The sequence below is a fragment of the Ambystoma mexicanum genome, chromosome 6q, assembly GCF_040938575.1.
Source record: "Ambystoma mexicanum isolate Mex_15411 chromosome 6q, UKY_AmexF1_1, whole genome shotgun sequence".
NCBI classification, from domain to species: domain Eukaryota; kingdom Metazoa; phylum Chordata; class Amphibia; order Caudata; family Ambystomatidae; genus Ambystoma; species Ambystoma mexicanum.
Genome location: NC_090937.1, coordinates 1,033,172,405 through 1,033,200,402, shown reverse-complemented (window position 1 = coordinate 1,033,200,402; position 27,998 = coordinate 1,033,172,405). Strand labels below are relative to the sequence as shown.

Genomic DNA, 27,998 nt, shown 5'->3' with positions numbered 1-27,998 from the left:
GCTTCGCCAGGACCAGGTGGATCTTCTATAGTACGAATGGGGTCATCACCAGGTCGACGTTTTTGCGACGGTGACGAATTCCATGTGTCAGAAGTTCACAGGCGGGTTCCCACAGTCGAGGAGCATGAGGATGCATTCTCGTTCCTGTGGGAGGGACTTTTCGTATACCCTTTTCCTCCATTCCCACTCCTGCTATGAGTGATCAACACACTCAATTGCTGTGACAAATTTGCTATCCAGACCTGCTACGTCTGTCGGCAGTTCATCCATCAAGCTACCCCTACTTCCGGACCTTCTGCCCAGAGAGGGACAAGCAATTTTGCACCACGATCCAGCATCGCTGAACCTCAGGACCTGGCTCTTGCAGCCCTAGAGTTTGGACATTATGCTTTACCTGCGGAGTGTAAGGACATCCTGGCCAAGGCCCAGGGCCTCTTCAACATTAACGTGCTACTGCCATAATTGGAATCGCTTCTCCATGTAGTGCCGGGCTCAGAAGATTACCCCTCTGCATATCACAGTGCCGCAGCTCGTGCCATACCTGCTTTCCTTCGCCAAGGCTGGACTGGCTCATGCCTCTATCAAAGTGCACCTGGCCGCCATATCTCATTACACCAGTGTGCCAGGGATACCTTCTCTGTGGTCGTCAACGAGTTCCTCAAAGGACTCTTCTTGGGAGCTCAGATGGCTTTCCTCATCACGATCACCTCGGCCAGGTGGGTCGTGGAGCTCTAGGTCGTGCAAGCAACCAAGTCGGCCAAGCGGTGCTACGCAACCTGTTCAATTGAGATCAGTCTGTTCCAGGGGTAAGTGTTTATTACTTCTGTTGAGCCTTACCACCTCTCGTGGTTGTGTATATGTACTGCTATGTAGTTGCTATTCATGAGCATGTGAATCTGTGTGTTATCGGCGTAGTTTGCAAAGCGTAGTCCCCTTTCCTCGAGTAACTGGAACAGAGCAACAGTGAAGATATTCTATAAGGATGGGATGGAGAAAGGCAGGCCCCCTGGGGGGACTCCATATTGCAGGTGCACTTGGTTGGCTTCTGCAATGTTACTTCTGACCCTAATAGTCTATTTTCCCGAAATGATTTCACCCATGCTGCAGCGCTCTCAGTAAAGTTTGCCACTTCTTTAAGTCTCTCGATTAGTAGTGCCTGGTCTACGAAGTCAAATGTGGCAGACAAGTCTAGCAGCATTGGGAGTACTGTTTGTCCCCTGTCTATATTTTGCAGCATACTGGATTTGATGTTCAATATGGCGGTTTCCATAGCATATCCTGGTCTAAAGCTGATTGCAATTTGTTAAGAATATTGTGATTCATCAGGTATTCAAGGATCTTTGTATAAAACACCCGATACGATGTTTTAAGCAAAAATTGCTTATTTGTGAACGGTCTGTAGTTGGTTGGTATTAGGGGATCAAGGCCAGGTTTTTGGAGAAGCAGTGAGATGCACGTATTTTTCAGTTCGTCTGGCACATGATTTTCAGTAAAGGATGCGTTAACCAATTTGGTAAGGAAACCTATCAAAGATGCTGTGCATACTTTTACAGTAATTGCAGGGCATATGTCTCCTTTGCAGTTTGTTGGTTTGAGATTGTTAATGATGGTAGTCAATTCGACCTCTGTGATGGGTCTAAAGCTGAAGCGATTCGCTATATATGCCTGTGTAGTGTAATTTACCACATGCATGCTACTGTCATGCTCTTTTCTTGGACATTCCCCTGCAAGCATCACTGGCCTTAGATTTATATACAGGGTACCATCCGGTAGACCAATAAGCCCTTTGTAGATCTGCAGACGTTTCCAGTCAGTTACGGCTTGCAGTGAAGTAATCCCCAAAGGTCAATACCCTACAACATAAGTTTCCTTCAAACCTTGTCCGATTCTCCTCAACCTCCAACATCTCTGAACGATAGGAAATTTTAGGGTCGATCTTCTGCCGATAATATTGGAGGACGGTATGAAAAATGTCAAAACTTATTATCTAATTGCCATATTTCGGCGGCAGAGTTTAGGACAGCTGTTTTGCTCATTGAGGTCCAGGGATCAAGTCAAGGGTACACGAGGGGGGACTCGGTTCCCCCACCCCCCAGCTAAAATGATAAACATTGAATGCTCTCTTTGAATTCATGAGCAAAAGCCAACCTCGGGGATCAAACCACATTCGACAGGTTTGTAGGCCAAACACTTCACCACTGCACTATATAACCTGATGAAAAATAACAAAGTACTAAATGTGTTCTGTCCCATTTCGGTAGTGCAAGTTCCAGGGAAAACATGTATATTGGTTCTTGGAGTTTAAGACATGCACACCTTTCAACGTTTTCAAAAACACTATTAGAAGAAGATATCCTCTCTTGGTTTTGTGTGTGTTGATTTTATGAAAGGCAAATGCCATGTGACCTGTGCAATTTGGATGGTTATGCAAAGCCAATTTAATGAAATGTACAAATTTCACCTCGATATGCTAATTTCTGGCAACGCCACATCCCGTTGTGTGTGTTGATGAGTCCCCCCAATTTAATTTTTAGGACTTGACCCCTGTGAGGTCAAAGAATGCTTTGTTTTATTTGCACTTATAAATACACCCAGATATTTTAAGATTGAACCATCTCAAGCTTTTGACCATTAATGGCCCATTTAAAAATGTTTTCTCTCGTGTTTTTTTTTTTAAAGAGTTCAATATTCCAATGTTTGTATTTATCCACATTAAGATCCATGTCCAACTTCCTAAAATATTAATTTACTGCTGTCAATGACCTCTGAAAGCCCACTGACGTATAGTCAAACAATACTATATCATCTGCATATAGCAAATAAGATATCGGCACAGATCCCAGATTGGAAATATACATGTTAAAGAGGAACGGGCCAAAACACACCCCTAACGAACCCCTGGTCCCTCAGCATCGTTGGGACTCCGGAGAAATCGGAACGGTGGAGACCCATTCGAAAACTGCAGTGCCTTCCTCAAATCCCAAAAGTTCAGGATGGTCGTGTTGCAGCAGGTGCTCGACCAACTGGAGGAAGGAGATTTCCTGGTGACCCTCGACTTGGAGGATGCTTACTTACAGGTCCCATTCTTTGCGAGCATCAGAAATTCCAGAGTTTTGTGGTTCAGGGGCACCATTACCAGTTCAAGGCCCTGCCATTTGGCCAAAAGTCGTCCCCAAGGGTGTTCACCAATGCTTGGTCCCGGTGTCTCATTCCCATTCGAGGACCTCTTCCTGTACGCTTTCCCAACGATTCCTTTATTGCTATGAGTGATCAACACACACGCAGACTTTGCCACTGCCGGATGTTCCTCATTGCACCTGCGTGGCCTAGCCAGATCTGGTTCTCAGACCTTTTCTATCTGTTGGTAGTTACGGTCATCAAACTGCCTCCACTTCTGGACCTGCTCTCCAGACAAGGCGGTTCTATCCTGCACCACGGCCCAGTGTCTGAGGCTAACGGCCTTGCTGCTGCAGCTCTAGAAGTTGGACACTACTCGCTGCCTTTGGAATGCAAGAAGATTCTGGCTAAGGCCAGAGCCCCCTCTACACTTGCTTGCTACAAACACAAGTAAAAGCGATTTTGCAGTGTTGTGCCGGGCCACAGAGTATTTCTCATGTAAAATTGAAAGGGTAACAAACCTGCATATGTTTTGGGAATGTAACAAAATTTCCAGAGCATATGCAAGTTTGTTCCCCTTTCAATTTTACAGGACCAGCATGAATAAGTTCATAAAAATTCACAATCTTTCTTGCTCGATGGGGTCCAATACAGGCAATGAATAACTTTGGTGGGTGTACCGCAGTTGGAACAACTTACTCGCCTGTAACTCCTGTTCTCCAGCATGGGTCAATATTCCTAGATCTCCGTTGATCAGTATCTTGGGTCTATTATCGTGGATTCCAAGTGTATCTTATAAGACAAAATACTAATTATATAGAGCACTCATAATAAGCAAAAAACTAATTTTGATAAAATGGAAGAGTTTGGATAAACCGAAGCATGAGGATTGGACCCAATGAATGATCTTACTGTCTGCAAAAGAGAAGGCGTCTTTAATGGAGAAAGAAAACCTTCTAAGATTACTAGATATGGGGCCCTTTCATTGATTCAATGAATGTACCCTATGGTGTAGGGTTCACTTTTTTAGACTGTGATTTTTGTTGTACTATTAACAATTTGTATTCAAGTTTGGCTCGTCGACCCGCCTGCTTGCCCCCATCCCTTTGCCTCATTTCATCTGCAGTTGTTTACAATTCCTGTACATATATATTTTTTTTTTTTATTTGCATTTAGTTCGTTTACAAGAATAATTTCGAGTAGAACCTTTGCAAAAGAACAAGTTAAAAACCATGTAAAGAAAAAAATTTAAACATTTAAAATTACATTATTTTACATTAGCATTAGCACACAATACTTTAAAATACAATTTAAAATACAGGTGCAAGAGAAAATATACCAATCAATTTACCATCTAAGCATTTCATTCTCCACTCAAAATAAGTTCTTTTTCTATATGCTTACAAAAGCTTACTAATTCATAAATTAGACGGTTGTGAGCTCCTTGCATCATACGAGACCATAAAAACTCGAGGCAATCCTCAAACCCTATATCAACAAATTTCATAAATCTTGCTGTACGAATTTTTTTAAAATGGGGACAATAGAGTAGGAAATGCTTCAATGTTTCGTGTGGTTCATTACATTCATCAAATCGACATCCCACAGCAAATGTGGTGGCATTTGTTCGCCAGTTCTTAGTTCTGTCTCTAGTATGGTAAAGATTAAATCTAAATCGAATATATGCCTTCCTGGTAGTTTCACAGGGGAATAAAGTGATATGTGCATAGCGAGGGATGCGCTGCTTAACAAAGGCACCGTATTCTTCATAAGATTTATATGTCATAATCCGATCAATAGTTACACACCAGTCTAAATCAAAAAGTTTTTTTTTAGCATAGCAAGGGCGAAGATGAACATCATTCACTGTAATATTCACTTCACTTAAAAGTTGTTGCATTTTCTGTACATATTGTAGATGTGACACAATTCTTTTTAGGATTGAACGTTTTTCTTGTTTCTGTCATGTAATATAATACATCTTTAGTTTTCAATATTTATGTACATGTATCCCATTTGTATATTGTTGTCTCATAAGATACTTTGCAACAAATTTGTTCAGTCAAGTGTTTTAGCATACCTGCTATGATCTATTTAATACATAGAACGTAGTTTAACAGACAGAGTTCTGTAAGGATTGTGCTGGGGACAATAAATCCTTTTTGGTTGTCCAACAAATCTGAATGACTGAGTGCTCTTTGGCCTTCCATAGAGCAATTGCACCTCGTTGGCTAGAATTCAGGGTAATGAGGTTAACTTTTTCAATTTTTATTCAGTCGTTTTGGTACAATGCAACCTCCATGCACTATGTCATTAAGCAGAGTAGATGGATAAAAAAGTTGCCTGAAGCCTTTGAGATCCCACCTTGTGTATCGCTCATTAATGGAAAATGCCAACGAGTAAGAACTACGTCAAGTTGGAATGAGTGACTTAAAAAAAAAAAAATTGTTGTGAGTTTCTTCAAATGGATCTCTTTAAAGAGCAACACAAAATGCTGGGTATTTTATTTAGTGGAGTTGACCTGAGACTAATAAAGGGGGTAATGACTGGACGTTTTCTCTACATTGTTGCAATGGTGTTTGACATTCCTAAAGATTGGCCAAGCCTGGCTGTTAAGGACTTACTACTCAGTCTTCTGAGCCTTATACCCTTCCATTAATCTTGCAGAGAACACACACTTATATTAAAACCATAATACTAACTGCCCTCTATATAAATAAATGCAGTGTACATGTACGGACAGCACTAATAGTGTAGTCATTGCTGATTTGATTTATTCTTTTGGCAGTTGTAGGTGAGCCCTTAATTTCAATGGATTGCCTTTTGATAGAAATTCTCATCTCATCCAGCTCTGCTGCTTCGGAAAAACTTTGGGGCTAGTGGACCTCGACTCGGCCGTCGATCCGTCTTGCTCAGTGCTCAATAGTCTGCTCCAGACGTGATGCCCCACACTTCAGTTCCTCATTCCGGTGTGCTTGACATGCTGCTTTAGGAACACAGTGATCGAGTCTTGGACTCTACTTGACGTATTTTTGTCAGAATTTGATTTTTTCCTCAATCACAAGATGTCCGTCACCTGGGTTTCGTGTTTCAAGCAGAGTTCTGACTGCCACTCCAAAATTTCAGTAACTGACCCACATGAGATATGCCTCTGGTGCCTCGGCACAGGTCACGACATGGAGGGGTGTGCATAGTGCACTAAAATGCACCCTAAATCAGCAACGTCAGTGCGCGAGGGGGCTGCTAAACTCACTTTAGGCCTAGGAAGCTGAGACCGAGGGACCTACCCCCAAAAAAGATATGGAGAAACATCAGCGGAAGAAGTGGTCACATTCTAGGAGCCCCTCTTCCGTGCGCAAGAAAGGTGTGTCCCGAGGTAAGCCTTCGGCTGAGCCATCCACTTATCAGGAGTGGGAAAATGTCAAGGTCCAAATACTTGAAATGTTTTAGAAACATTCTGCTACAGGTGTTGGTGCCCCAGCCCCCCTCTTCTCCCCCAAACCAGCAGGCCTCGGAGGCAACAGCGGCACTCATTAATACCGACCCCTCACAAGCCCCAGCGCCATCAGCGTCCGAGAAACCTTTGAGCTCAACACCGAAGAAGGCACGGAAACCTTTAATGCCGAGCATTCCAGTGTAAATGAAGGTCTGCGTGTCCCTGATGCCATAGCAGACAGTCACCTTATCTGCGCCGAAGGACAAGACCTGAGCACCGATGCTCAGCGACAAATCCTTTATCTCGCTCTCCCGATTTATTTAGGTGTCAATGGCTCGGATATCCAGGGAGGAGTCGATCCCATGTTCATGGGAACAGAGGGCGTCTATTATTTCGACGACCAGGCTCAGCTTTGGCTTCACCATGCTAGCGGGCTGGAGACGTCACCTGACCTAGAATTCCCACAAAGCCAACCCTATACCCACACCCATGCCAAGTTTATGGCACTGATAGACAGGGTGGTGGACACCTTGGGACTGCAGGCTTCGGCAGTGCCAGTCCAAGGTTATGTGCTAACAAACATACTAGACGAGGGTCTGGTTATGGAACCTAACATGCCTCTGAATCCGGCAATTGACAATTCTGTAGCGCCTCTGTGGCAGTAGCCCTGCTCTGTCCCCACAGTCATCTCCACCATGACCAGAAAATATAGGCTGGCAAGAGGAGACGCATCATTTCTGTCTGCTCTCCCTTAACCCGAGAGGTCTTGTACAGGCTGCCACAGTCTCCACCAGACCAGCATCTTCAACCTCAAATCTGCTACCTGACAGAGAAGGCTAAAGAATTGACGCCATGGCCAAGAAAGTTTTTACATCAGGCAGCATGGCTCTGAGGTACACGAACGTGGCTAGTGGTTTTGCAAAGTACTCCTTCGGCCTCTGGAATGCGATGGAAAATGCTACGCAGTATATCCCTGATGGGGAAATGCTTTGTACAGTTGGTGGAGGATGGGAAAGAGGTGGCTAGGCAGTTGCTGCGAACCGGGACACTGGACCTAGCTGCGCAGCCAGCCAAACCTGCCTTCAGCTTCGCCTCCAGGGGCAGAGGCTATAGGCGTTATATGTGCCTTATGGCAGGAAGGTGCAGTTCCCGCAGGCCAGGCAAGGGCAGGAGCGCTTATTGCGCCCCGGAAGGGAAACCTCTGGACAGACCCCCATCACCTCCAAGCCAACCGGGACAGGAGCTCCAGGACGAACTGAGAGGCCTGTTGTTGAAGGGTGGTGTGGAAGAGGTACCACCCGAGCAGAGAGGATTGGGCTGGTAATTCTGGTATTTCCTAGTGCCCAAGAAGGGAGGAGGTCTTTGTCCCATTTTGGGCCTCGGGACCTTGAACAAGTTCCTGAGGAAAGACAAGTTCAAGATGATGACACTGAGAGAAATTCTCCACGCTCTCCCGAATTGCAAGACTGGCTGGTGTCTATTGATCTGCAGGACACTTATTTCCGTGTGCCGATATAAAGTGCAGGAAGTTCCTGAGGTTCCTCATAGTGGACAAGCAGTATCAGTTCAAGTTGCTTGCCTTTGGGTTGACCTCCACTCCAAGGGTCTTCACCAAGCTCATGGCGCTAGTGGCGGCTCACCTCAGGTCCATGTATTCCAGTACCTGGACAACTGGCTGTTACGGGGGAAGTCAGCAGAGCAAGTTTTGTCTCGCCTAGAGGACACCTGCTCACTACTCCACAGGCTGGGCTTCTCCTTGAACTTTAATTCCCATGCAACACCAGTCCAGAGGCTCCAGTTCATCGGAGCAGTCCTAAACATTCGGGTGGGGAAGGCCACCCCCCCACGCCTTACCAGCAGCTTCGTACCTTCTACTTTTAGGCCTCATGGTCGCCTGTATCTTTCAAGTGCCAGAGGCCAGGCAGCGCATGAGATCTCTTCAATGGCTCCTACGAGGCCAGTGTTCCCAGTACCTGGAAGCCCTAACTGACTACCTTGGTTGGTGGGCCGACCGCAGCAATCTCATGGCGGGGGAACGCTTCTGGCCTCCATGGCCTCAGGCACAAGTGATTACTGATGCGTCTCTGAAGGGTTGGGAAGCTCACTGCGAGGACTTTCAGGTGAGCGGCCTTTGGTCAACAGTGGAAGCCAGATGTAACATCACCAGGCTAGAGTTGCGAGACATCAGGTTAGCCCTGAGAATATTTACTCCGTCTCTGAAGGGGAAGCATGTCCTGATTATGACGGACAATACGATGGCCAGGCACTACCTGAACAAACAAGGTGGCATGTACTCCCTCCCCCTCTGCAGAGAGGCGATGCAGCTATGGTACTCGCTGTTGGAAAACCAGATCTACGTCTTGGCAATTCATCTGACGGGGACAAAAAACAGTTTGGCGGATGCTCTGAGCAGGCAGAGCACCATCTCACATGAGTAGAAAGTGTGCCAGGAAGTCCTAGAGGAGGTCTTCTCTCGCTGTGGTACTCCATCGGTGGACCTGTTTGTGAACAGGGAGTGCAGACAGTTTTGCTCGAGGGAATTCCAAGCAAACTGCGTGTTAGGGGACACCTTTCTGGCAGATTGGACCTTCCCTCTCCTTTACGCATTGCCTCTGATTCCCGTCATTCCTTGGGTTCTCGGGAGGCTCAAGAGGTTTTGGGCAACCGTGACCTTGATTGTCCCGGACTGGGTGAGCAGGACGTGGCACTTAGACCTTCTGGATCTGACCATCTGTCCACCTCTCCAGTTGCCTTGGCGCCTGGATCTCCTAACTCAATCGGAACGTCGGGTGCTTCACCCGAACCCAGAGTCCCTCAACCTACATGCGTGGCTCTTGAGAGGATGAGATATAAGGACTGGGACCTCTCTAAGGAGGTACTTGAGGTGTTGCTGGCTGCATGCAGACCATCTACAAGATTGCTATACGCGTGCAAGTGGAGAAGATTTGAGGCGTGGTGCAGGAAACGCGAGATTGACCCGATCTCTTGCCCCACCACTTCAGTGATGGAGTTCCTTCTATCACTGGCCTCAGCAGGCCTTCAAGTCACCACAGTCCAAGGATATTTGGTGGCCTTGTTTGTGTTCAAGAGGTCACTGGTTCATATTTTACAATCCCAGTTATGGCTCAATTCTTGAAGGACCTTATAAATAAGTTTCGGCTGAACTCCCTTTGTTGTCTCCAGATTGGGATCTTAATCTGGTTCTAACTTTTTTTTATGGCGGCTCCCTTTGAGCCCAAGTATACCTGTTCTTTGCAGCTGATCTTTGAAGACCGCTTTCTTAGTTGCATTAACATCCGCTAGGCGGGTTAGTGAATTGCAGGCTCTTTGCTGCAAACTGCCCCTTCTGCGGTTCTTTCGATAGGTCCCCTTTAAAGAAAGGCCGGGAATTCTACCGAAGGTGGTGTCTGAGTTTCATGTATTGCAGGCCATAGTGCTGCCTGTCTTCTATCCACCTCTGCACCCTTCTAGGGAAGAGGACAGTTTCCATCGACTAGATCCCAAAAGGGCCCCGAGTTTCTATGTTGCTAGGATGTCTGAATTCCAAAAATCTGACCAACTTTTCGTGGCCTATTCTCTAGCCCATAAAGGTCTGGCAGTAATGAAACAAATACTATCCCGTGGATAATTTTGAGCATAGCGGAGTGTTATCAGTCTGCAGGCAGGGAGCTGCCTTCTGGCATCCGGGCACACCCAACTAGAGGGGTCCCTGCGTGAACTGCCTTACAAAGGGGGTGGGAGGTTAAGGATATTTTGTCATGCGTCAACATGGTCCTCACTTCACACTTTCACTAATCACTCCACTATAGATGTTGCCCATGGGGCTAATGTGCGTTTTGGCAGGGTGGTGCTGCAAAATCTGTTGGTATAACTTTCTGACCACCTCATTTGCCTCACTCCTTGGGAAGTCTATAAGATGAGGAATCTGCTGGAGAAAAGCAATCCATTGAAGGAGAAATTACTTAACGTAATGTTGTTTGTATGGATTCTTCTCCCGCAGATTCCTCCTCTCCACACCTATCCATCCCAGCTCAGAAAGCTTTACAGTTGGTGCGCATCTCTTCTTTAGTGGGTTGACACCTGCTGATGGTCCAAGGATGACCGTTTCTCTGTCTTTCATGCTGCAGGTTCCTTCTCTCCAAATCTAAAAAAAGCCTTTTTCGGATGCTACAAATTGTGGTGTCTTTTGCAAGGTTTTTTCTTCCCTTGGGAAGTTATTATTGTGTTGACCTCTTATGGGCTGGTTAGCATGCTTTTTTTCTCTGTTTTCCTATGCAGCGGTCGAGCTCCGCGGAAACTGAGATGTGGGGCATAGTGACATGGTATATACACGATGCCTGACGTCACGTCCGGAGCCGACTATCGAGCACCGAGCAAGACGGAGTGACGGCCGAGTCACGGTCCACTACGCCCCATGTCGAAGTTTTTCCAAAGCAGCAGCGCTGGATGAGATGAGGATATCTATCAGATGAGGAAGCTCCAGGAGAAGAATCATTAGAAAGAACATTACGGTCAGTAATTTCTCCTTCTGTACCCTAAGTAACAGAAGATACAATTTCAGCATATCTTGTTGAAATACACATGAATGTTAGAAACAAAAGATGTGTACCCCTAGTAGCATGATTTGCGGAAAATGTGGCCTAATGTTTTCTTAATCTAAAAACTACTTTCTCTATTTTCCTCTCTAATTAGGAAACCGGGTCAGGAAACCAAAGTCAAAAGTCTGATGAGGATGACTTTGTGAAGGTTGAGGACTTACCCTTGAAACTGACAGTGTCCGAGGTATTGTTTTATGTGCATTAAAAAAAATATCCCATTTGAACTTTGTCCCCTTTACTCAGTGCTTCATGGCAATATTTTTTTTCTTCTCCCTGAAGTCTGATTTAATGAAGAAAATGGTGGAAGAAGAGCATAGCAACAGTCTATGTGGGGAGATTTTAGCAAAGAGTAATGATGGAACAATAAGTGACCAACTGGCAGGAAATCCTGAAGCACTTAAAGAACCTGGTAAGAAGATTTTTAAGTTTGCTCACCCGCCATTATCTTTGATGCATATCAAGGCATGTTTTGTGCAACCGTCAGATGAGGGCTGTACAGCCACTAACCTTAAGGTAGAGATTTGCACCCACCCCAAAAGGGAAGTGAAACCTTGTCAGGATCTTTACCTTTCACAGCCTTTCGAAAACGTGGTCCTAACAAATTACGCTAATCACATCAATATATAAGTTGCAAAAGAATAAATATCAAGAACTGAACCGCAAATGAGCAGGGCCTGAAGGACACTGCTGTTCCAAAAGATCTTGACCTGCTTGTGTTGGAAAAGCTATCCGATTTAATGAGTAGGCCATGACTGTAATTCTAGTCTTTATGCCCAAAACTATCACTTTGTCAATTTTCCCAAAATCTGTCATTTTTTAATACTTGCTTCAATAATTTGGAGCCAAACCTAATTTACAAATCTGAAATGCCTTGGAAACAAGCAGCAAACAGTTGTCAGATACTTTCAACCCTTTGACAGTAACCCGCTTGCGGGGCTAAACATTGGCACTTTGCCAATTTTCAAAAATTATAATATGTTGACTAATTCAGTATTGTTGGGGCTAAAATAAGCAATTTGTTCAACTTCTGGTTGTTTGCATGATTGAACCATTAAGAAATACCATGATGCATTTGTGTTAGGTTAGCCTCTTTCCCTGTGCTGGTGAAAACACTTTGTTTAGCGTGATACTAGTTTTGGCATGTCATCCCAAAATGTAACCTGTATTGCTCCTTGTACTACTTTGGTCAGGATAAGGGACACACCAAAGCACAGAGGAAGGGTGAGAGGAATCATTTGCAGGGTTATTTGAAATGTTTTCCCAGTATTCCTTTTTGATCCATGGATCTAAATTGCTTTTTGGTTGTTTTTCGTTAACTACCCATAGAAGCCAGAGACTATTAGGACAGCGTTTTTAACCCCTTCCACCTAGTGGGTTATCCAGAAGTTTTTCTGTATGAACTCATTTTTCCCCCGTCTTGCCAATCTACAGCATTACAATTTTGAGCAGGATTTTAAGTTTTACTGCGCCACAATGACTTCATACACATCTGTGATTGGCAGTAGGTAGCCTTAATGTTTTAGTAGAGTACCATGCTGGAACTACTTTATTGCTAATATTAGGAACTGTGTAGTGCTTGACTATTCTATATTTAATGTTCATACATTAGCTCTACAACAGAGCATTATTATTGTGTTTCTATGTATGGGTATAAAAAACCTGATCATACACACAAGGGCAATAAGCATTAGATTCACCCAGAAGGCGGACCCATGACAATATTGATGTCAAATAGTACACTTGTCAGGGGCTTACAGGGTAGTAGTTTCTCTTACACTAAAGCACAGAGAACCAACCTTCTCCAAAGCCTTACTTCAGGTACACAGTGGTGTCCAGTCAAAGTAACAAATACATAGTTTCTAAATGCAATATTTTCAAAACAAAAGGATCGAAAAAAATAGTTTGAATGCCTTTTTTTTAAATCTATTCTTTTTTTTCATATAGAAAAAAATAGTGGTATTTCTCCAAGAAACAGGGGTTTGCGCTGGGGATCCCCCAAAAAAAGTTCATTCCATTTTTTTTTTTAGATCCTTTTGGTTCGAAAGTATTGCATTCGATCCTTTTGTATTCGACCCTTTGACTATAAACTGGTACAGCACTATTCAAGGGGATTGGGTTCCCCGACGTATTCCATATCTATGACAGTAATCACCACAGCTGTGCTGCTTCGGAAAATATTTCTGCGTCCTGCATCGATGACGTTGATACGCCGCCCTCGAAGACCTCATCCGACGGCTGACGTCACTGGATGTTATAACTATGACGCACGACGCCCGTAGCCTCAGTTCCATTTTTTCCGCGAACGTGTTCGCTTCGGAGATCTCGGCGCGCCTCGACTCTTTGGAGTTTCTGTTCTTTCGGTTCTTCCAACCCGTTTGTTTGTGAAGTTAATCCTTCGTGATGTCTACCTCTTCTTCCACCCCGCGTCCTGGCTTCAAGAAGTGCGGGGATTGCGGGTCCAAGATGTCATTGACGGACTCGCACGACGCCTGCCTCTGGTGCCTCGGGGAGGCCCATGACAAGGATGATTGTGTCGACTGCCAGTCGCTTACGTCCAAAGCCTTGCGGGAGCGCAAGAAGAAACAGTCGGTCGGTAAGGTGTCCAAGCCCCGGAAGTCGAGGTCCGCAGGGCTTTCGACAGACGATTCAAGGGCGACTCTCTGCATCGTCATCGGAAGTCCAGTGGGTCTTGGTCCCGGAGTGGGTCCCGCCACTCCTCTGCCGCTTTGAGGCACTCCCGGAAGCGCCGTCATCGGTCGCCTTCCCCGTCCTCATCCGAGGACTCCGCCCGTTGGCGGGTCGCTTATCCCACCAAGCGTGCGACGCCGGAGGAATGGGCTTCCTTCGGTAAGAAAATGCTAACGATTCTTGAATTGCAGGGCACTGGTCCGTCCGCTCCTCCGAGTGGGGTCGGTCGTGATCGGACTAGAGACATCGCTTGTACGCCTTCGGGCTCGGGTGGTCGGCACGATTCGCAGGAGCGGTCCCGCTTGAACAAGGGGAATCGTTCGAGTCACGCCCGTTCCATGTCCCGGTCCTCGACGCGCTCAAGACCGTGTGAGCCTGTGATGTCTTCGAGGAAGACCTCGACGCCTGTGGCGCCGAGGTCGTCGAGGGACTCCCTCGAGGCTCTGCCTCCTAAGAAGTCGTTGACGCCATCGGTGCCCAGGATGTTGAGGGACACGCTCAGGGCTCCGCCCTCGAGGCCTGTGTCGATGCTGTCAGCGCGCGTTCAGCGTCAACGCCGATTCACTCGACACCTTTCGAGGCTGTTTCGACGGGGGTACCCCGGGGCAAGGTGGAACCCCCTAGAAAGGCTCTGGCCAAGGTCAAACATGGCTTTGTTCCCCATTCTGTGCCCTCTTTCCGCCATCTTGAGTACTTTTCGGAGGTGGATGAGGGCTCTGATGATGTCATGGTTCCTGATACGGTGCCAGATGAGATTCTCTCGGGTCATAGCTAGATTGAGGACCTGCGTCAGTCCCTGCACGATGCCAGTGGTCTGGACACCTCTGCGCAGGTGGAGTTTTGTAGGTCTGAGCCTGGCACCTATGCCGACTCCTCGAACCGGCACGTTATGTCTAGGGTCACCGAGTACTTGGGGTGGTCTGCTCCCCCAGGGGATTTTCTTCAGGATGACCTCACGGATATCCTCGACCAAGGTCCACCAACTGACCCGGTACTGCCGTTCCATATGGCTCTACAGAGGAGGGTGGCGGTGTCTTGGACTGCTCCGGAGAGTCTCCCGGCAGTGGGCAAGTCTTTGCCGCGAAAATACCGCCCAGCCAGTAGCGACCCCTGCTACTTGACCAAACACCCCACTCAAGAGAGTTTGGTGGTGCAGGCGACTACGGCCCCAGCAAAACAGGCGTTGTATCCTACAATCCCTCCTGATAGGGACGGCAAGCACTTTAATGGTTGGGAGAAGAAAGTGTTTTCTTCAGGGGGTATGGCTCTTCAGGCGGCCAACTCTGTATGTGTCTTGTCCCGTTTCACGCACACTCTGTGGAACTGTGTTTCCTTGGTGGCTGAACATATTCCCGAAGGGGACGAACGGGATGGTTTTCTTGCTATGGTCGAGGATGGCAAGGATGCCATGTGTGAGGCCGTTCAGTCGGGTTTGCACATGGCAGATTGCGTCAGCCGGTCCATGGCAGCGAGCACCGTAATACGCAGGTTTGCGTGGTTGCAGAAGTTGGGGTTTGCTCCTGATGTGTAGGCCCGGCTCCTCAACATGCCCTTTGACGGTGATCATCTTTTTGGCAGCAAGGCTGACGAGAGTCTTGAGAGGTTGCAGACCTCCAAAGCTGCAGCGAAGTCGTTGGGTGCTGCAGTACGCCAACCTCCGCCTTTTCGTCCTAGGGGACAGCAATGGAGGGGAGGTTCCTTTCATTATTACTCATCCTTTGGTAAAGCGAGAGGAGCTGCCAGTCAAAGGGGTCACCGTAGGAGTGCCAGAGGTGGAAAGCAGGGTACTCGAGGTGCCAAGGCCGCTCGCGCAGTTGCCTCTTTGCCCTCAGGAAATGCCGCAGCCGCTTCAGCTCAGTCATGAGGCCATGGCCCATGGTTCGCCGGTTGGGGGAAGGCTGGCGCAGCATCTTGTCAAATGGCGTGCCATTACTTCAGATGTGTGGGTTCTGGAGATCATAGCCCACGGTTACTGTCTTCCCTTTCGGCAGAGGCCTCACGACAATCCACCGGGGAATCTCTTGTTGCAGAGTCCGGTACGCTCCTTGTGCAGGAGTTTCAAGCCCTGCTGGAGAAAGGCGCCATAGAACTGGTGCCTGTAGCAGAGAGAAACAAGGGATGGTATTCCCCTTATTTTTTGATTTCCAAGAAAGACTGGGGATTGAGACCCATCATGGACTTGCGCGGTTTGGACAAACTCCTCAGGAAGGACAAGTTCAAGATATTGGGGCCTTCCACGCCATGATGGCAAAGGCGTGTCAGGAGTTTGGGCTGGCGACGGAAGAGGAACGTAAGGGCTTTCTCTTCGACCATATAGGGAAATGGCTGAAGGTGTTTTTCTTCCGTTCCAATTCTCGACCACGTGTGGCAGGAGGGCCTGCGCATGATGCGCCACAAGTTTTTTGAGCCTGCGGTGAAGGGCTGCCTTGAAAAGAAATTCAAGGCTCCTGAGTCTACTCCTAGATGTCTTGTGTCGCAGCCTGCGCCTGAGTCAGTGGTTTCGGCGGCTGCCAGCCGTAAGGCCAGAAGCCAACACAAATGTGTTTCACCCCCGGACAGTGAGGCCAGGAAACGGGACACCTTTGGGGAAAAAGGTCCTGGCGGTGGAGGCTACAACAGTGAAGGCTGCAAATTCCTTGGCAATTATGGCCAGATATAATTGAGATGTGGCACCGCCTGGCCCCGATTCTTGAGCATCTTCCGGAGCAACACCGTAAGGAGGCCATGCTGTTGGTTCGTGAGGGGGAGGAGGTCTCCAACCACAGCATCAACATTGCCGTCGAGCTGGCAGAGTCGGGCTTTAAGCAAATTAATAATGGGGGGGTGCTCAGACGGCGGGCCTGGCTGAAGTGTACGGATTTTCGTCCAGAGGTCCAATATAAGGTAATCGATATGCCCTGTGAGGGTGAACACATGTTCGGCAAGAAGATTGATGAGGCCCTGAAAGGTATGAAAGAGGATACTGAGACAGCGAAGTCCTTGGGTTTCTTGCAAAGTTGTCGCTCCTTTCAAGCTTTTCGTGGAGCCTCGGGTAATGCCTGGTTTGCCTCGACCAGTTGTTAGACAGAATCCTGTGCAGTGCCCTTAGGGACAACTACACACAATTAAGACTACAAGTGGTAATACAAGTTCACCTTTGGTACAAGCCTGTAATACACTGTTAAAGTGGTAGCAGTAGCGGAGCAGCCAGACTTAACTCAAGAGCAAATGAGCAGTATTAGAAATTGCATACAGGACCAGAGCTACTATGACTCAAGCAAACTCTGACTCAAGGTTTTTTTGGTTGAAAAGTAAAAGTACCATCTGTTGGTAAAATCACTTCACTTCACTTCAATTAAACTAAAATCACACGAAACATAAACTACACACAACCAATTCTCTTTATACAGGACAACTCAAGGTAAGTACCTTCTGATTAGACTGGTGTTGTGAAACAAAAGACGTTACTGGGAATACATATGCGATCACTTTTGACAGTAATGACAGTTTGGTCTTACTAAAGATATGCGTATCCGCGGAAAGAAATGTTACCAAGGTAAAACCACACTTAGCACCTGAGTTAGCAAAAGAGAGTTGGGGCAAAAATCATAGGCAATACTTTTGTCAAGGCAGACAGAATCAGAGAACACTTGCTGACAGGAAAATAAGTCAATAGGCCTGTGCCAATATCAAGTGGAACCGGGTTCCTGTTGTCGAGGATCACACAGTCAGACAGTTCAAGATTCAGTGTTGCCAGGACTACTTGGATATTGTCAAAAGAGGAAGCAAAAGTTATAAGAGGGAAGGAAGACCAGGGCAAGCTTGGATGAGGAGAAAACTGTTCACCCTAGTTCCTAGCACAGTACCTTATTCGTTGAAGAAGCTGGTGCCACAGCAGTTGTTCCTGGTAGTTTCCTGCAGACTCACAGTTCCTGGAGCTTCAGTCGTGGGGACAAGGACGACGTCTGGTGTGAGCTGCACTATGCAGGGGTGAGGCCAGCAGCAGTGACCGTGAATAAAAGGTGCGCTCCTTTAAAACAGGAGAGGCTCTACAGATGGCTATCCGGACCACTACAGCAGTGTGCAGCGATTTCGACCAAGAAGAGGTTCCTCTGCCTGTGGAAGATGAGCTGGTTGATCCCGCCAAGCTCAAGGGAAGAAGACTCCGGACTGGATCTTCTCTTGTTGTTGAAGGGTAGATAGCTCAGGACTGCAACAGGGCTTCACCGGGACTCGGTAGTTGCAGCAGCCGTCTTCTTCTCCGCTTCTCTTCGGTTCCTTGCAGTTCCAGTGGCGACTGACTTCCAGCCCAAGAGTCCTGCCTTTTATGCGAAAATCCCCCATTCACACAGCCTGGCTGTCAATCACACAGCAGGTGGGTTGTCCAGCCCGGACAACCACCTCAGCCCATCATGGCAAAGTGCGACTTGGGTTTCCAAGGATACCCTGTGCAGGGGGTGACTAAACCCCTCCCTCACATTCAGCCCACCTAGACACCAAGAGGAGGGCTTCTTGGCAGAAGCACGCCAAAAGACGGTGAATAAAGAAGGCAAACCTGGTTTGCCGCGCAAAGTAAAACACAAGAAGGACTTTAACAAAAAGAAATGGCGAATAAACCCAACCGGGGCCAAAAGAAAGAGTATTTGGTCAAGCGGGTTTATGTTCGAGGCGACTATACTAGCCTGGAAGAATACCATGTTTATATAATATAATCGCGGTAGAAATGTTAGGGTAGATACCACTGCCACCAGCCAAGTCTGAATGTTAAAAGAGCAAAACAAAGCTCAGAGAGGCACAGACAAAAAGGGATAGGAATTAACCCTTTCCAGTACTCCATGTAAGATGGGCTGTACTGGATCTGTAGTTTTAAATGACTACATAAAGTAAATGGCATCTTTACCTGCTTCTGCGGGACAGTAGTCAGCCCCAGAAAGATGGAGTCAGTGGGAAGTCTAAAAGACAACCCTGTGTCACTGCACTGAAGGTGCTGTGTAACGCACATAAAAAAATGGGTCTCATGGAGTGGTGTCCTCCAGAGCCCACTATGACACAAACCGTAAACTACACATGGCAAAACACATGTAAGAGTGGGAAAAAGGCTCACACTCTTACCAAGTGGAAAAAATGTACTCCAGAAATCCAGCAAAGCTGCTGGGGGACTCACTAGGTGAGGGAAATTACCCATAGAATGAGAATTCTCCCTAACACCAGTGATCAAAGTTACGGCCGCTCCAGCTACTCATCTCAAGGATATCGGCGATCGGTCCAGTCAGCTCAGAGGAGCAGGGACTTTTAATCTCAACGAAAGAAAGGAGGGCAGCCCTTGGCTGCTAAAGGAAGACAGCGAAGCTCAACAAGAACTGCCATATGGACCATCTGCTCGGGGGCCGGTTGGCTCTCCTTCTCGACGAGTGGCAACAGATAACATCAGATCGCTGGGTACTGGATACCATACGTCTTGGCCACTCGTCAGAGTTTCGGCGTCCTCTTGTCCCTATTCCGCCTGTGCATGGGGTGCAGCCACATCTTCTAATCTTGCAGCAGGAGGTGGTACTCATGCTAGATAAAGGGGTGATAGAACCTGTTCTGGTAGCGGAACAAGGCCAGTCGGTATACTCCTGGTACTTCGTTGTGAAAAAACCCAATGTCAAGTGGCGGCCTATTCTAGATCTCTGGGCATTGAACAAGAATCTGCAACGCCTGAAGTTCAAGATTCTCACCCTTCAAGATGTCATCCGCTCAGTGCAACCGGGCGAGTTTCTGCTGTCGTTAGATCTGCAGGATGCCTATTTTCACATCCCAGTGAAGAAACAACACTGCAACTTCTCGCGTTTTGTAGTCGGGGACGATCACTATCGGTTCCCTGTCCTTGCGTTTGGCCTGAAGTCTTCTCCCAGGACGTTTACAAAGTGTCTGGCTCCGGTGGCTGCCTTCCTCCGGAGGGAAGGTCATCATATGTACCCCTACCTGGACGATTGGTTGGTAAGGGGTTCATCGCAGGAGCGGGCAAAGGAGTCTCTCATGACGACCATGGTCCTTTTGCAACGGCTGGGATTCGCCATCAACTTTGACAAATCGTATTTGACGCCGTCCAGAGACTTGGTGTTTCTCGGGGCACAGTTTCTTACCCTGGTCATTCTGGTAAAAACTTCCAGCGAGCGAGTGGCAAAGTTGCGGTCCAAGGCAGGCGAGTAGAGAAGGGGTGCGGTGGTCTTGGTCAGAGGTTGCCTGTCCCTGTTGAGGGCTATGGCATTGTGTATTCCTCTTCCAAATTGCTGCCTGTTCATGAGACCGGTGCAGGAGTTCCTCGCAGACCAATGGTCGCAGAGTCAAGGATTATTGTTGGACAAACTGGTGGTCAACGAGGGCTTGGTGAACGCCCTTCGGTGGTGGACTTGCACTACCAATCTCGGAAGGGGTATGCCCTTGCTGGAGCCAGAGTTTGACTACATGATCGTGGCAGACGATTCCCAGATGGGGCCGGGGGGTGCACCTCGACGAGTCACAGGTACGAGGCCCATGGTCTCGGGAGGAGGTTTTGTTACATATCAATGTGCTGGAATTGAGGGCTGTGCACTGGGCCCTGAAGTTGTTTCTTCTACGGTGCAGTGGTGAGGGTGCTCACGGGCAATACTACCACTATGTTCTAGTTAAGGAAACGGGGGGGCACGCATTCTAGAGTCCTGTCAAAAGAGGCGCAGAACATTTGGCATTGGTCTCTAGCTCAGGGGATCAATATTGTCGCTTTCCATCTGCCAGGAGTTCTGAAAGTTCAAGTGGATGCGCTCAGCAGGGACACCAGTCAGCTGCGCAAGTGGATGCTGAAGCTGCAGCTGGTGGCAAGGATCTTCCGGCTATGGGGGTCTCCACCGATAGACTTGTTTACTATGCTGGAAAACACTGTCCGGAGTTTACCAGCAGAGCGACTCATCCAGAGTCGTTGGGGAACACATTCTCGTTCCCGTAGACGGGCCTCTTCGCATATGCATTTACACCCATTCCGCTGATTAGCAGGACCATCCAATGGGTTCGGAAGTACCAGTGCAGGATGGTGTTGGTGGCCCCGTTCTGGTCCAGGCAGACGTGGTTTTAGATCTCCTTCATCTGGCGGTGAACGAGCCGTTTCGGTTAGGAGCTGACCGGGATCTTCTGTCTCAGAACGACGGCAGAGTGTGGCATCACGACTCGGTGTGTCTCAGCCTGGCGGCGTGGCTCCTGACCACTTTGAGTTTGGTCAGCTAGGGATCTCCCGGGAGTGTTGACGGATCTTGGAGGCGGCGAGGGCCCCTTCTGTCTCGTATGGTCATAAATGGGAGAGATTATGTGCCTGGTGCGAGGGTCACCCGGGGATAGTGCCTTTGTACGTCTCGCCGGCTCAGGTTCTTCCATAATTGTTACATCTTGCTAAAGGGGGCCTATCGTTGTCCTCAATCAAGGTGCATTTGGTGGCAATTTCTAGGTTCACGAGACGGCGCCATGCTGCGCCTCTGTATACTGATCGCTTGGTGAAGCATTTCCTAAAAGGGCTATTTCTGACTTTTCCCCCTGTGAAGAAGTGTGCATCGGTGTGGAGCCTCAATGCGGTTCTTTCGGCCTTAGAAACCTCCCTTTGAACCCATGTCGACGGCTTCATTGAAGTTTTCTTTCTTGTAAGGTGGCATTTCTTATGGCGATTACCTCGGCCATTAGGGTATCGGAGTTGCAGGCACTGGTCATTGACCCGCCTTATCTAAGGTTTCTGAAAGACAAGGTTCTCCTGGCTACTAACCCACACTTTATCCCGAAAGTGCCGTCAGCATTTCATAAACTTGCTGCTATTGCCTTACCCTCGTTCTTCGCTAATGTTTCCACATGGGCAGAAAAGGCCCTGCATTCTCTGGACGTTAAGAGGGCTCTCTTATTTTATCTGAATCGTGCCCAGGGCTTCAGGAAGTCTAAGCAGCTGTTTGTGGCGTTTGGCGTTTGGGCCTTTCAACAAATTTCCAAACAAGGACTTTCCCGTTGGGTTTCATCTACAATTTTGTTTTGCCACACGAAAGCTGGAATGCCTTTGAGGGGTACTCCAAAGGCTCATTCTACATGGTCCACAGCCTTGTCAGCGTTGCTTTGGTCTGGGATACTGCTAGTGGACATTTGCCAGGCGGCCTCCTGGGCGGTGCTGCATACCTTCACCAGGCATTACTGTCTGTGGAAGATGTGCAGGTGGGACGAGCTGTCCTCAAATGCCTGTTTCAGTAAGGTAGGCCCCGCAGTTTCAGGGGTTTTCTATTTTACTCTGTCACTTGCTGGGTTTGTTGTCTCATGTATGTGATATGATGCAATTGGTGGTTTGCCTATGACACACCGCCACACATTGGTTTTACTGCTATGTAATCTATTCACTGCATGTGAATCCATGAAAGATCCAATGCTGGAGAAGGGTGTAGTTTCTTACCTGTAGCTCCATTTCTCCAGCTTTGGTATCTTTCATGGATTCACATGTGCCCAACAGCCGCCCCTGCAGGCAAACCTAGAGTCGGGTTTCCTTTACTTTGGAGGTTAAAATCTGAAGGGAAGCCGCAGGGGCAGGGCTACATATATCAGACGTCCTATTGGTGTGAAGCACCCAAAAAGAAAGTTGATGGGACACTAAAGTGTCGAAGTTTTCCTTAGGAAAACGCTAAGTTAACGTTATTGAGGTTTCCCAGCCTGACGACAGGGAAATATTCACAGCATGTGAATCCATGAAAGATACCAACGCTGGAGAAATGGAGTTGCAGGTAAGAAACTAGGTTGTTTTTGTTCTCCACAAACTTACTAAAAGCACTCTCCCTTAGGGTAATCGGCCCCTTACAGTAGATTAGCCAGTGTTTGTAGGTTTCTGGGTCTCCTTGTTTTCACATACACGACAGTATCTGTCTTGCTTCTCAACCCACTTATGGGACCCCACTTCTGTAGAGTTTGTTCCAAGCAGATTTAGACAGACCCTCATAAATGCGTTCCTGTATTTTGAGCTCGGAAATCTAACCACATACATTTCCATTGATTTATACTTTCTTGGAAAAACTACCAGCTCTTTATACAGTCTGTATTTAGCAGCATTATCAATGCTTTCCACCCAGTCTACTAATTTTACTTTATTATAGATTTTTGTCAGGTTTTCTGTTAGATTCCTCCATTCAGAATAAATGCTTTATAGCATCATCTCGCAGTCCTCCACAAAATTATTTAGAGACTTATCTGTTTTCCCTACAATTACCCTATTCAGATTTTCCAATAGTGACTCTGGATACAGGAAAAGCAATTTGTAATAAAGCTTTAATTTTGCAGTGTTGACGAATCCTTTCCAAGAGATTATCCCCAGTTCGTACATTAGTGTCACCAGGGAAACTGTCTTTGGGAAGCCAAATAACCTTTCCCAAAATGCCCCTTCCTCTCGCTCAAGAGCCTTCCAGTCTAATGTCGCCAGTTCCAGACAGTACAGAACTTTTGTAATCCCCTTCTGCTTATAAAACGTACTAATTGGTACCAGGGTGTATTTAATATTTTGTATAGATTTTTCTTGCCTAAGCATATAGCAGTGCTATCTTAGCTTGTGCTCTCGCTGTCACATTACCTCCCTTATCCTTACTGTAGATGGGGAAACCAAGATGGATCAGGGCATTCATTATCTTAATTGCCTCTCCATCAACATACCAATTCCTTTTTCCATTTGTTGACTCCCCCTGCAAATCATAGCAGTCTTGGATACATTCACCTTCAACCTGTTTTCAAACAATACTCAGATATTGTATTAAGTGCTCTTTGCATACCAGTAGCAGTTTTGTTGTCCAACTGCATAATATCTGCATATAACAATATTGACACAGTTAATATCCCAATTACCATGCATTCCATAATATCTGATAGATACAAATTAAATGAGAATGGTGCCAAGACGCAACCCTTGCGAAGACCTACACATGTTTTATAGGTAATCTCAGATGGTTGTTTCTATCTAAGTGTATTTGCATTATCGTCTGCGAGTGAAGCTCCAGTAATATTTTTAATAGCCCACCCGGAATCCCCATGAGTGTAGCATATTCCATAGCATCCCTCGATCAATGGTATCAAAGGCACATGCCAAGTTGAGCTGGGATTATTAAGTCATCAAGCGTTGTACCATAGAATTCTTCAGCATGGGGTCTTGAATAGATTTATATGCTCATGAATATTCCCTGTCTTCGGGCTGGGAATCCTCAGTAAATGTAAGCGGTTTAGCTTTAAGCTAAAACTGTTTGTCTTCTCTATACCTTCTCAGTGTCACTTTGGGTTATACTGCCCCAGCCAATTACACTTGTCCTCCTAAACTCCACCCGTGGTGGCCATCTTCAGATTTGGTAGCCCAAGTAACGTGGCAGTATGAACAAAGAAGAGCCATCAAGGGGGAAGCAGGGAGGGTTTGCATATGAATCCATACAAGACCCCTGCTGGAGAACAAGAGTTATCAGTAAGTAACTTTGTTTCTTCTCCAGTATGGGTTCTTGCATGGATTTTCATGAATATGATTACACACCAGTACATATACACAACCACGGGAGGTGGCAAGGCTGACAGAAGCAATACACTTGCTCCTGGAACAGACTCACCTCAAACAAGTTGCATAGTATTGCTTGGTCAACACAGGACTCCTCACTGGAATCCCTGCTCACACAGTAGAATCTTGTGGAGGTGTGGGTAGGCCTCCACATAGCAGCCCTGCAGATGTTGAGAAGGATGACAACAGAGAGAAATGCTGTTGTTGCTGCGATGGCTCTGGTGAAATGAGCTCTCAAGCGGCCTGGCATAGGTCTATTGGCCAAACAAAGACTGTGCATGATGCAGCCGAAGAGCCACCTGATGGAAGCCTTAGGCAGGGCCTTCCCGTGATTCCCAGGTCCTAAATTCACAAAGAGTTGAGATGTCTTCCGAACATCCTTTGTGTGTGCCACATAAATCTTCGAGGCACAAGCAACGTCCAGCGACTGCAACGCCCTTTCCGCAGGCGTTGAAGGGTTCGGGAAGAAGACTGGCAAAACCAAAGGCTCGTTGAGATGGGATTTGTAATAATGGTACACCTGTACGATCTTGTAGCTTCTTAACATTGACTTTATTACTAGTTACATTAAGCTAACATAAAAGGCAACCACTGGGTCCCATCACCCAGGCTCAACTGACTTAGGGTAGAACCTTCCCACAGCATTCATAACCAAACATTCCACATGACATCACCAGCTCTTACAAACATAGAAAAGCACTTCACAACAGAATTCAGAAGGAACCTTCGGCATAAAGGTGGGGTGGGGCCGCAGCACCACCCTTGTAGTGTGGAAAGACGGGTAAGGCTGCTTTCAAAAGAGTGCCTGATCTCCCTGACCCGCCTGACTGAGGTGATTGCCCCTAGGAAAGCAATTTTCCATGAGAGAAACTTCAGAGGAGCCTGATGCATCGGTTCAGAAGTGGCCTGTGGAATATTCATGAGCATGTGAATCTTGGAAAAACCCATGCTGGAGAACAAGAGTTACAGGTAAGTAACTTGTTCCTTTCCTAAAATCTGTCTGGCACATTAACGATTTACTAATAGACTTCGCCCGTTGAGCAAGATCTTGGAGGATGAATCAAGTAGGGCAATAGTGTGATAGTTCCCCGGTGCCTCTATATCCACTTTCTTCAAATTGGAACCATACAGCAAACTCTCCATGACAGTGGCAATTTTCCGCTCATTGCTATGTGGCTTAATAGATTATAGAGAAGACCTGCCCAACAATCAGGATTTTTCTTTAAAACTAGATTTGGTATATTGTCGGCGCCTGCCACCCTCGAACATTTACCTTTCATAATAGTGTTTTCCACGCCTTCAATATTAAACCCGATCCTCCGGGGCCCTAAAACATTTACCTCGAAATGTGGGTGTGTTCCCGTGACGAATTGGGTTCTCCCTCGCAGGAGTACAAGGAGCTGTAGGAACAATATGGCTTGATCAGCCCTCACAGTTCTACAAACCAAAACACGTCATAAAGGAAAACGGGGACAGTTAAGAGATATACCTCCTTCTCCTTTTATCGCGGATCAAGGGCAGGCTAAACTCCTAAGAGGAGTGTGAAGGTGAACAAGTAGTGACCCAAGCAACACAGTATCACGGTCCAAAATAAAGGGAATTTCTAATTAAGGTTCTATGAAAATATAAACACTCTGTCTGCAAGCGGAACGACAAGAGATTACTGTGCAAAAATCCACCCCAGAGGAAAGACCGAGAAGATTTGACAGACTGGAGAAAGTAGCACTTCAAGCTTAGCTCTAGAGTTGGTAGTTGAGGTACTATCAAAAATGATATCTTGGTGAAGGCAGGGACGATTGTGACTGACTTAACCAGTCTCTAGGGCCCAAGTGGCCCCAGGAGGGAGGGAGGGAGCCTGGGGGGGTGGCAGGGGCAGTTCAGTGTGTCAGTACCTGAATTTGGTTCTTGGTGGGTTGACGCATCAGACCCAGGTTGAACATAGATGCAAGCTGATCAGTCTCAGTCAGGCACGTAGGGTTTCAGAGGCCCTAGCAGCAAGTGGCCGTCGAGCCGGGGTGAATGTGGGAGCTTGGTGCGGTCGAACAGCAGCGGTTCAAGTGCAGCAGGTCTGGGCGGTCCCAAGAATGCTTCAACATTTGCCTGGCTGAGTCGGGCCGCAGCCGCTGAGAGAGGTTGGTGTAACACTCACCTGGTATCCACGGGGATGTCACTCAGCCTGTTCTGACCTCTTACGACCTCAAACCCATCCCTGGAGTCTACTCGACTGGAGACTGGGCCTTGTTTTCTTGGAAAGTGTGCTCTCCGTCCTGCTTTCAGCGCAGGGGCGCGTTGATTGATGCAGGCTTGTTGCTGTCTAGTTACTTCACTGGCAAGAGTCCGATAGGTAAGTATAATGAGTCTTTTGAACAGTTTTTCTAACTTCGTTCCTTTCCTTTCTTAGATGATGGCCGGCGTCCAGGGATGGCGACGTGCTGCTGAGATGAGTAGCGCTGAAGGTGAGTGAGAGCGCAATGCGACCCTTTCGTATTTGTATTGAACAGAGTTCTTTTTCTGTGTCTTTTAGGTGCCGCGATGTTTTCAGCGTGGATGCCGGTTATGAAGAAGAAATGCGGTGAGTAAGCGCGGTATGCGGCACCTCTAGATGTTTCCACGCTAACCTGGAGTGTCTTTTCCCTCTTGCAGATGGATGAGAAGTTCCGGAGACAGAGTTCCCTAAGAGCGGCTGGGATTCAGGTAAGCGTCTGAAGCTCTTACAGTCTTTAAAAATAAGCAAAGATTTGCTGAATGCTTACTAATGCCTTTTTTCTGTTCTTTTCCCTTTTCGTTAGGAAGCGGCGTGCCGGATGGGAATGACACCGCCGAAGATGCCCGTAGAACAGAAGAAGCGATGAATGATGGGCAGAAGTGCCGCAAGGTAAGGCTGTTCCTAACTGTGTTCTTGTTCTTGCAGGAGCTGAGCGCAGAAGAAAGATCCAGGCCTACTGGAGACTGATCCGAACACAGTGAGTGTCACGCTGCAGGTGCAGAAAACACAAAGCATGTTTCTCAGCCTGGGCGTGGCTTAAATAGTCTCTGGGTATCCCAGGTGTCTCTGGGCTGAACCACACCCAAAGGACTAGACTGCACATGCAGTTCTGGGAACCGAAATATGTGGGGGCATCCATCTTAACAACAACAAAAAAGAGACTATGGGCTAGTTTCAAGACACGAGGATTCTGCCCATTTAGCAAACAAGGAAATCAAAACCTGAGAACCAATGTGTCACTTCTCTTTAGAACCTCCTCTCACCAAACTCCCCTCTTTTTTTCTCTTTCAGAAAGAGATCACCCAGACCATGAACCAAATAGGTACTGGGTAGCACACAGATATAATCTTAAAACAATTTTTATTTTATATATACCTTAATACAAACTTCAATTCACATGTATATCTCTAAAACAAAATTTTTCACAACCTGGTGTTAAAAACAGTCATAACATCAAGTAGACAAACATCCAAAAAATGCATATTTATACCTGTCCTACTAGTCGATATTTTAAAGTAGTTGGTACAACCTTAGTGGTTAATTGGCCACTTGTGGTAGAACGACCTTGCAGTACAAATAGTGTAAAAAGTACACATTTTTCACAGGAGAGCTGCGTCTGATCCGACCCTCTGGCTTGCT

The 27,998-nt window shown here is 47.1% G+C and overlaps 1 protein-coding gene across 5 annotated transcripts in view; it reads left to right on the top strand.

Moving 5' to 3' along the window:
- The window catches only part of PCM1 (pericentriolar material 1), a 2,166,942-nt gene that overhangs the window by 2,112,639 nt on the left and 26,305 nt on the right, over positions 1 to 27,998 (top strand). For all 5 annotated transcript variants that reach the window (XM_069631563.1, XM_069631561.1, XM_069631564.1 and 2 more), the window contains 2 exons: positions 11,246 to 11,335; positions 11,431 to 11,560. In XM_069631563.1, the coding sequence (XP_069487664.1) occupies positions 11,246 to 11,335; positions 11,431 to 11,560 (220 nt within the window). The remainder of the gene's footprint in view (positions 1 to 11,245; positions 11,336 to 11,430; positions 11,561 to 27,998) is intronic.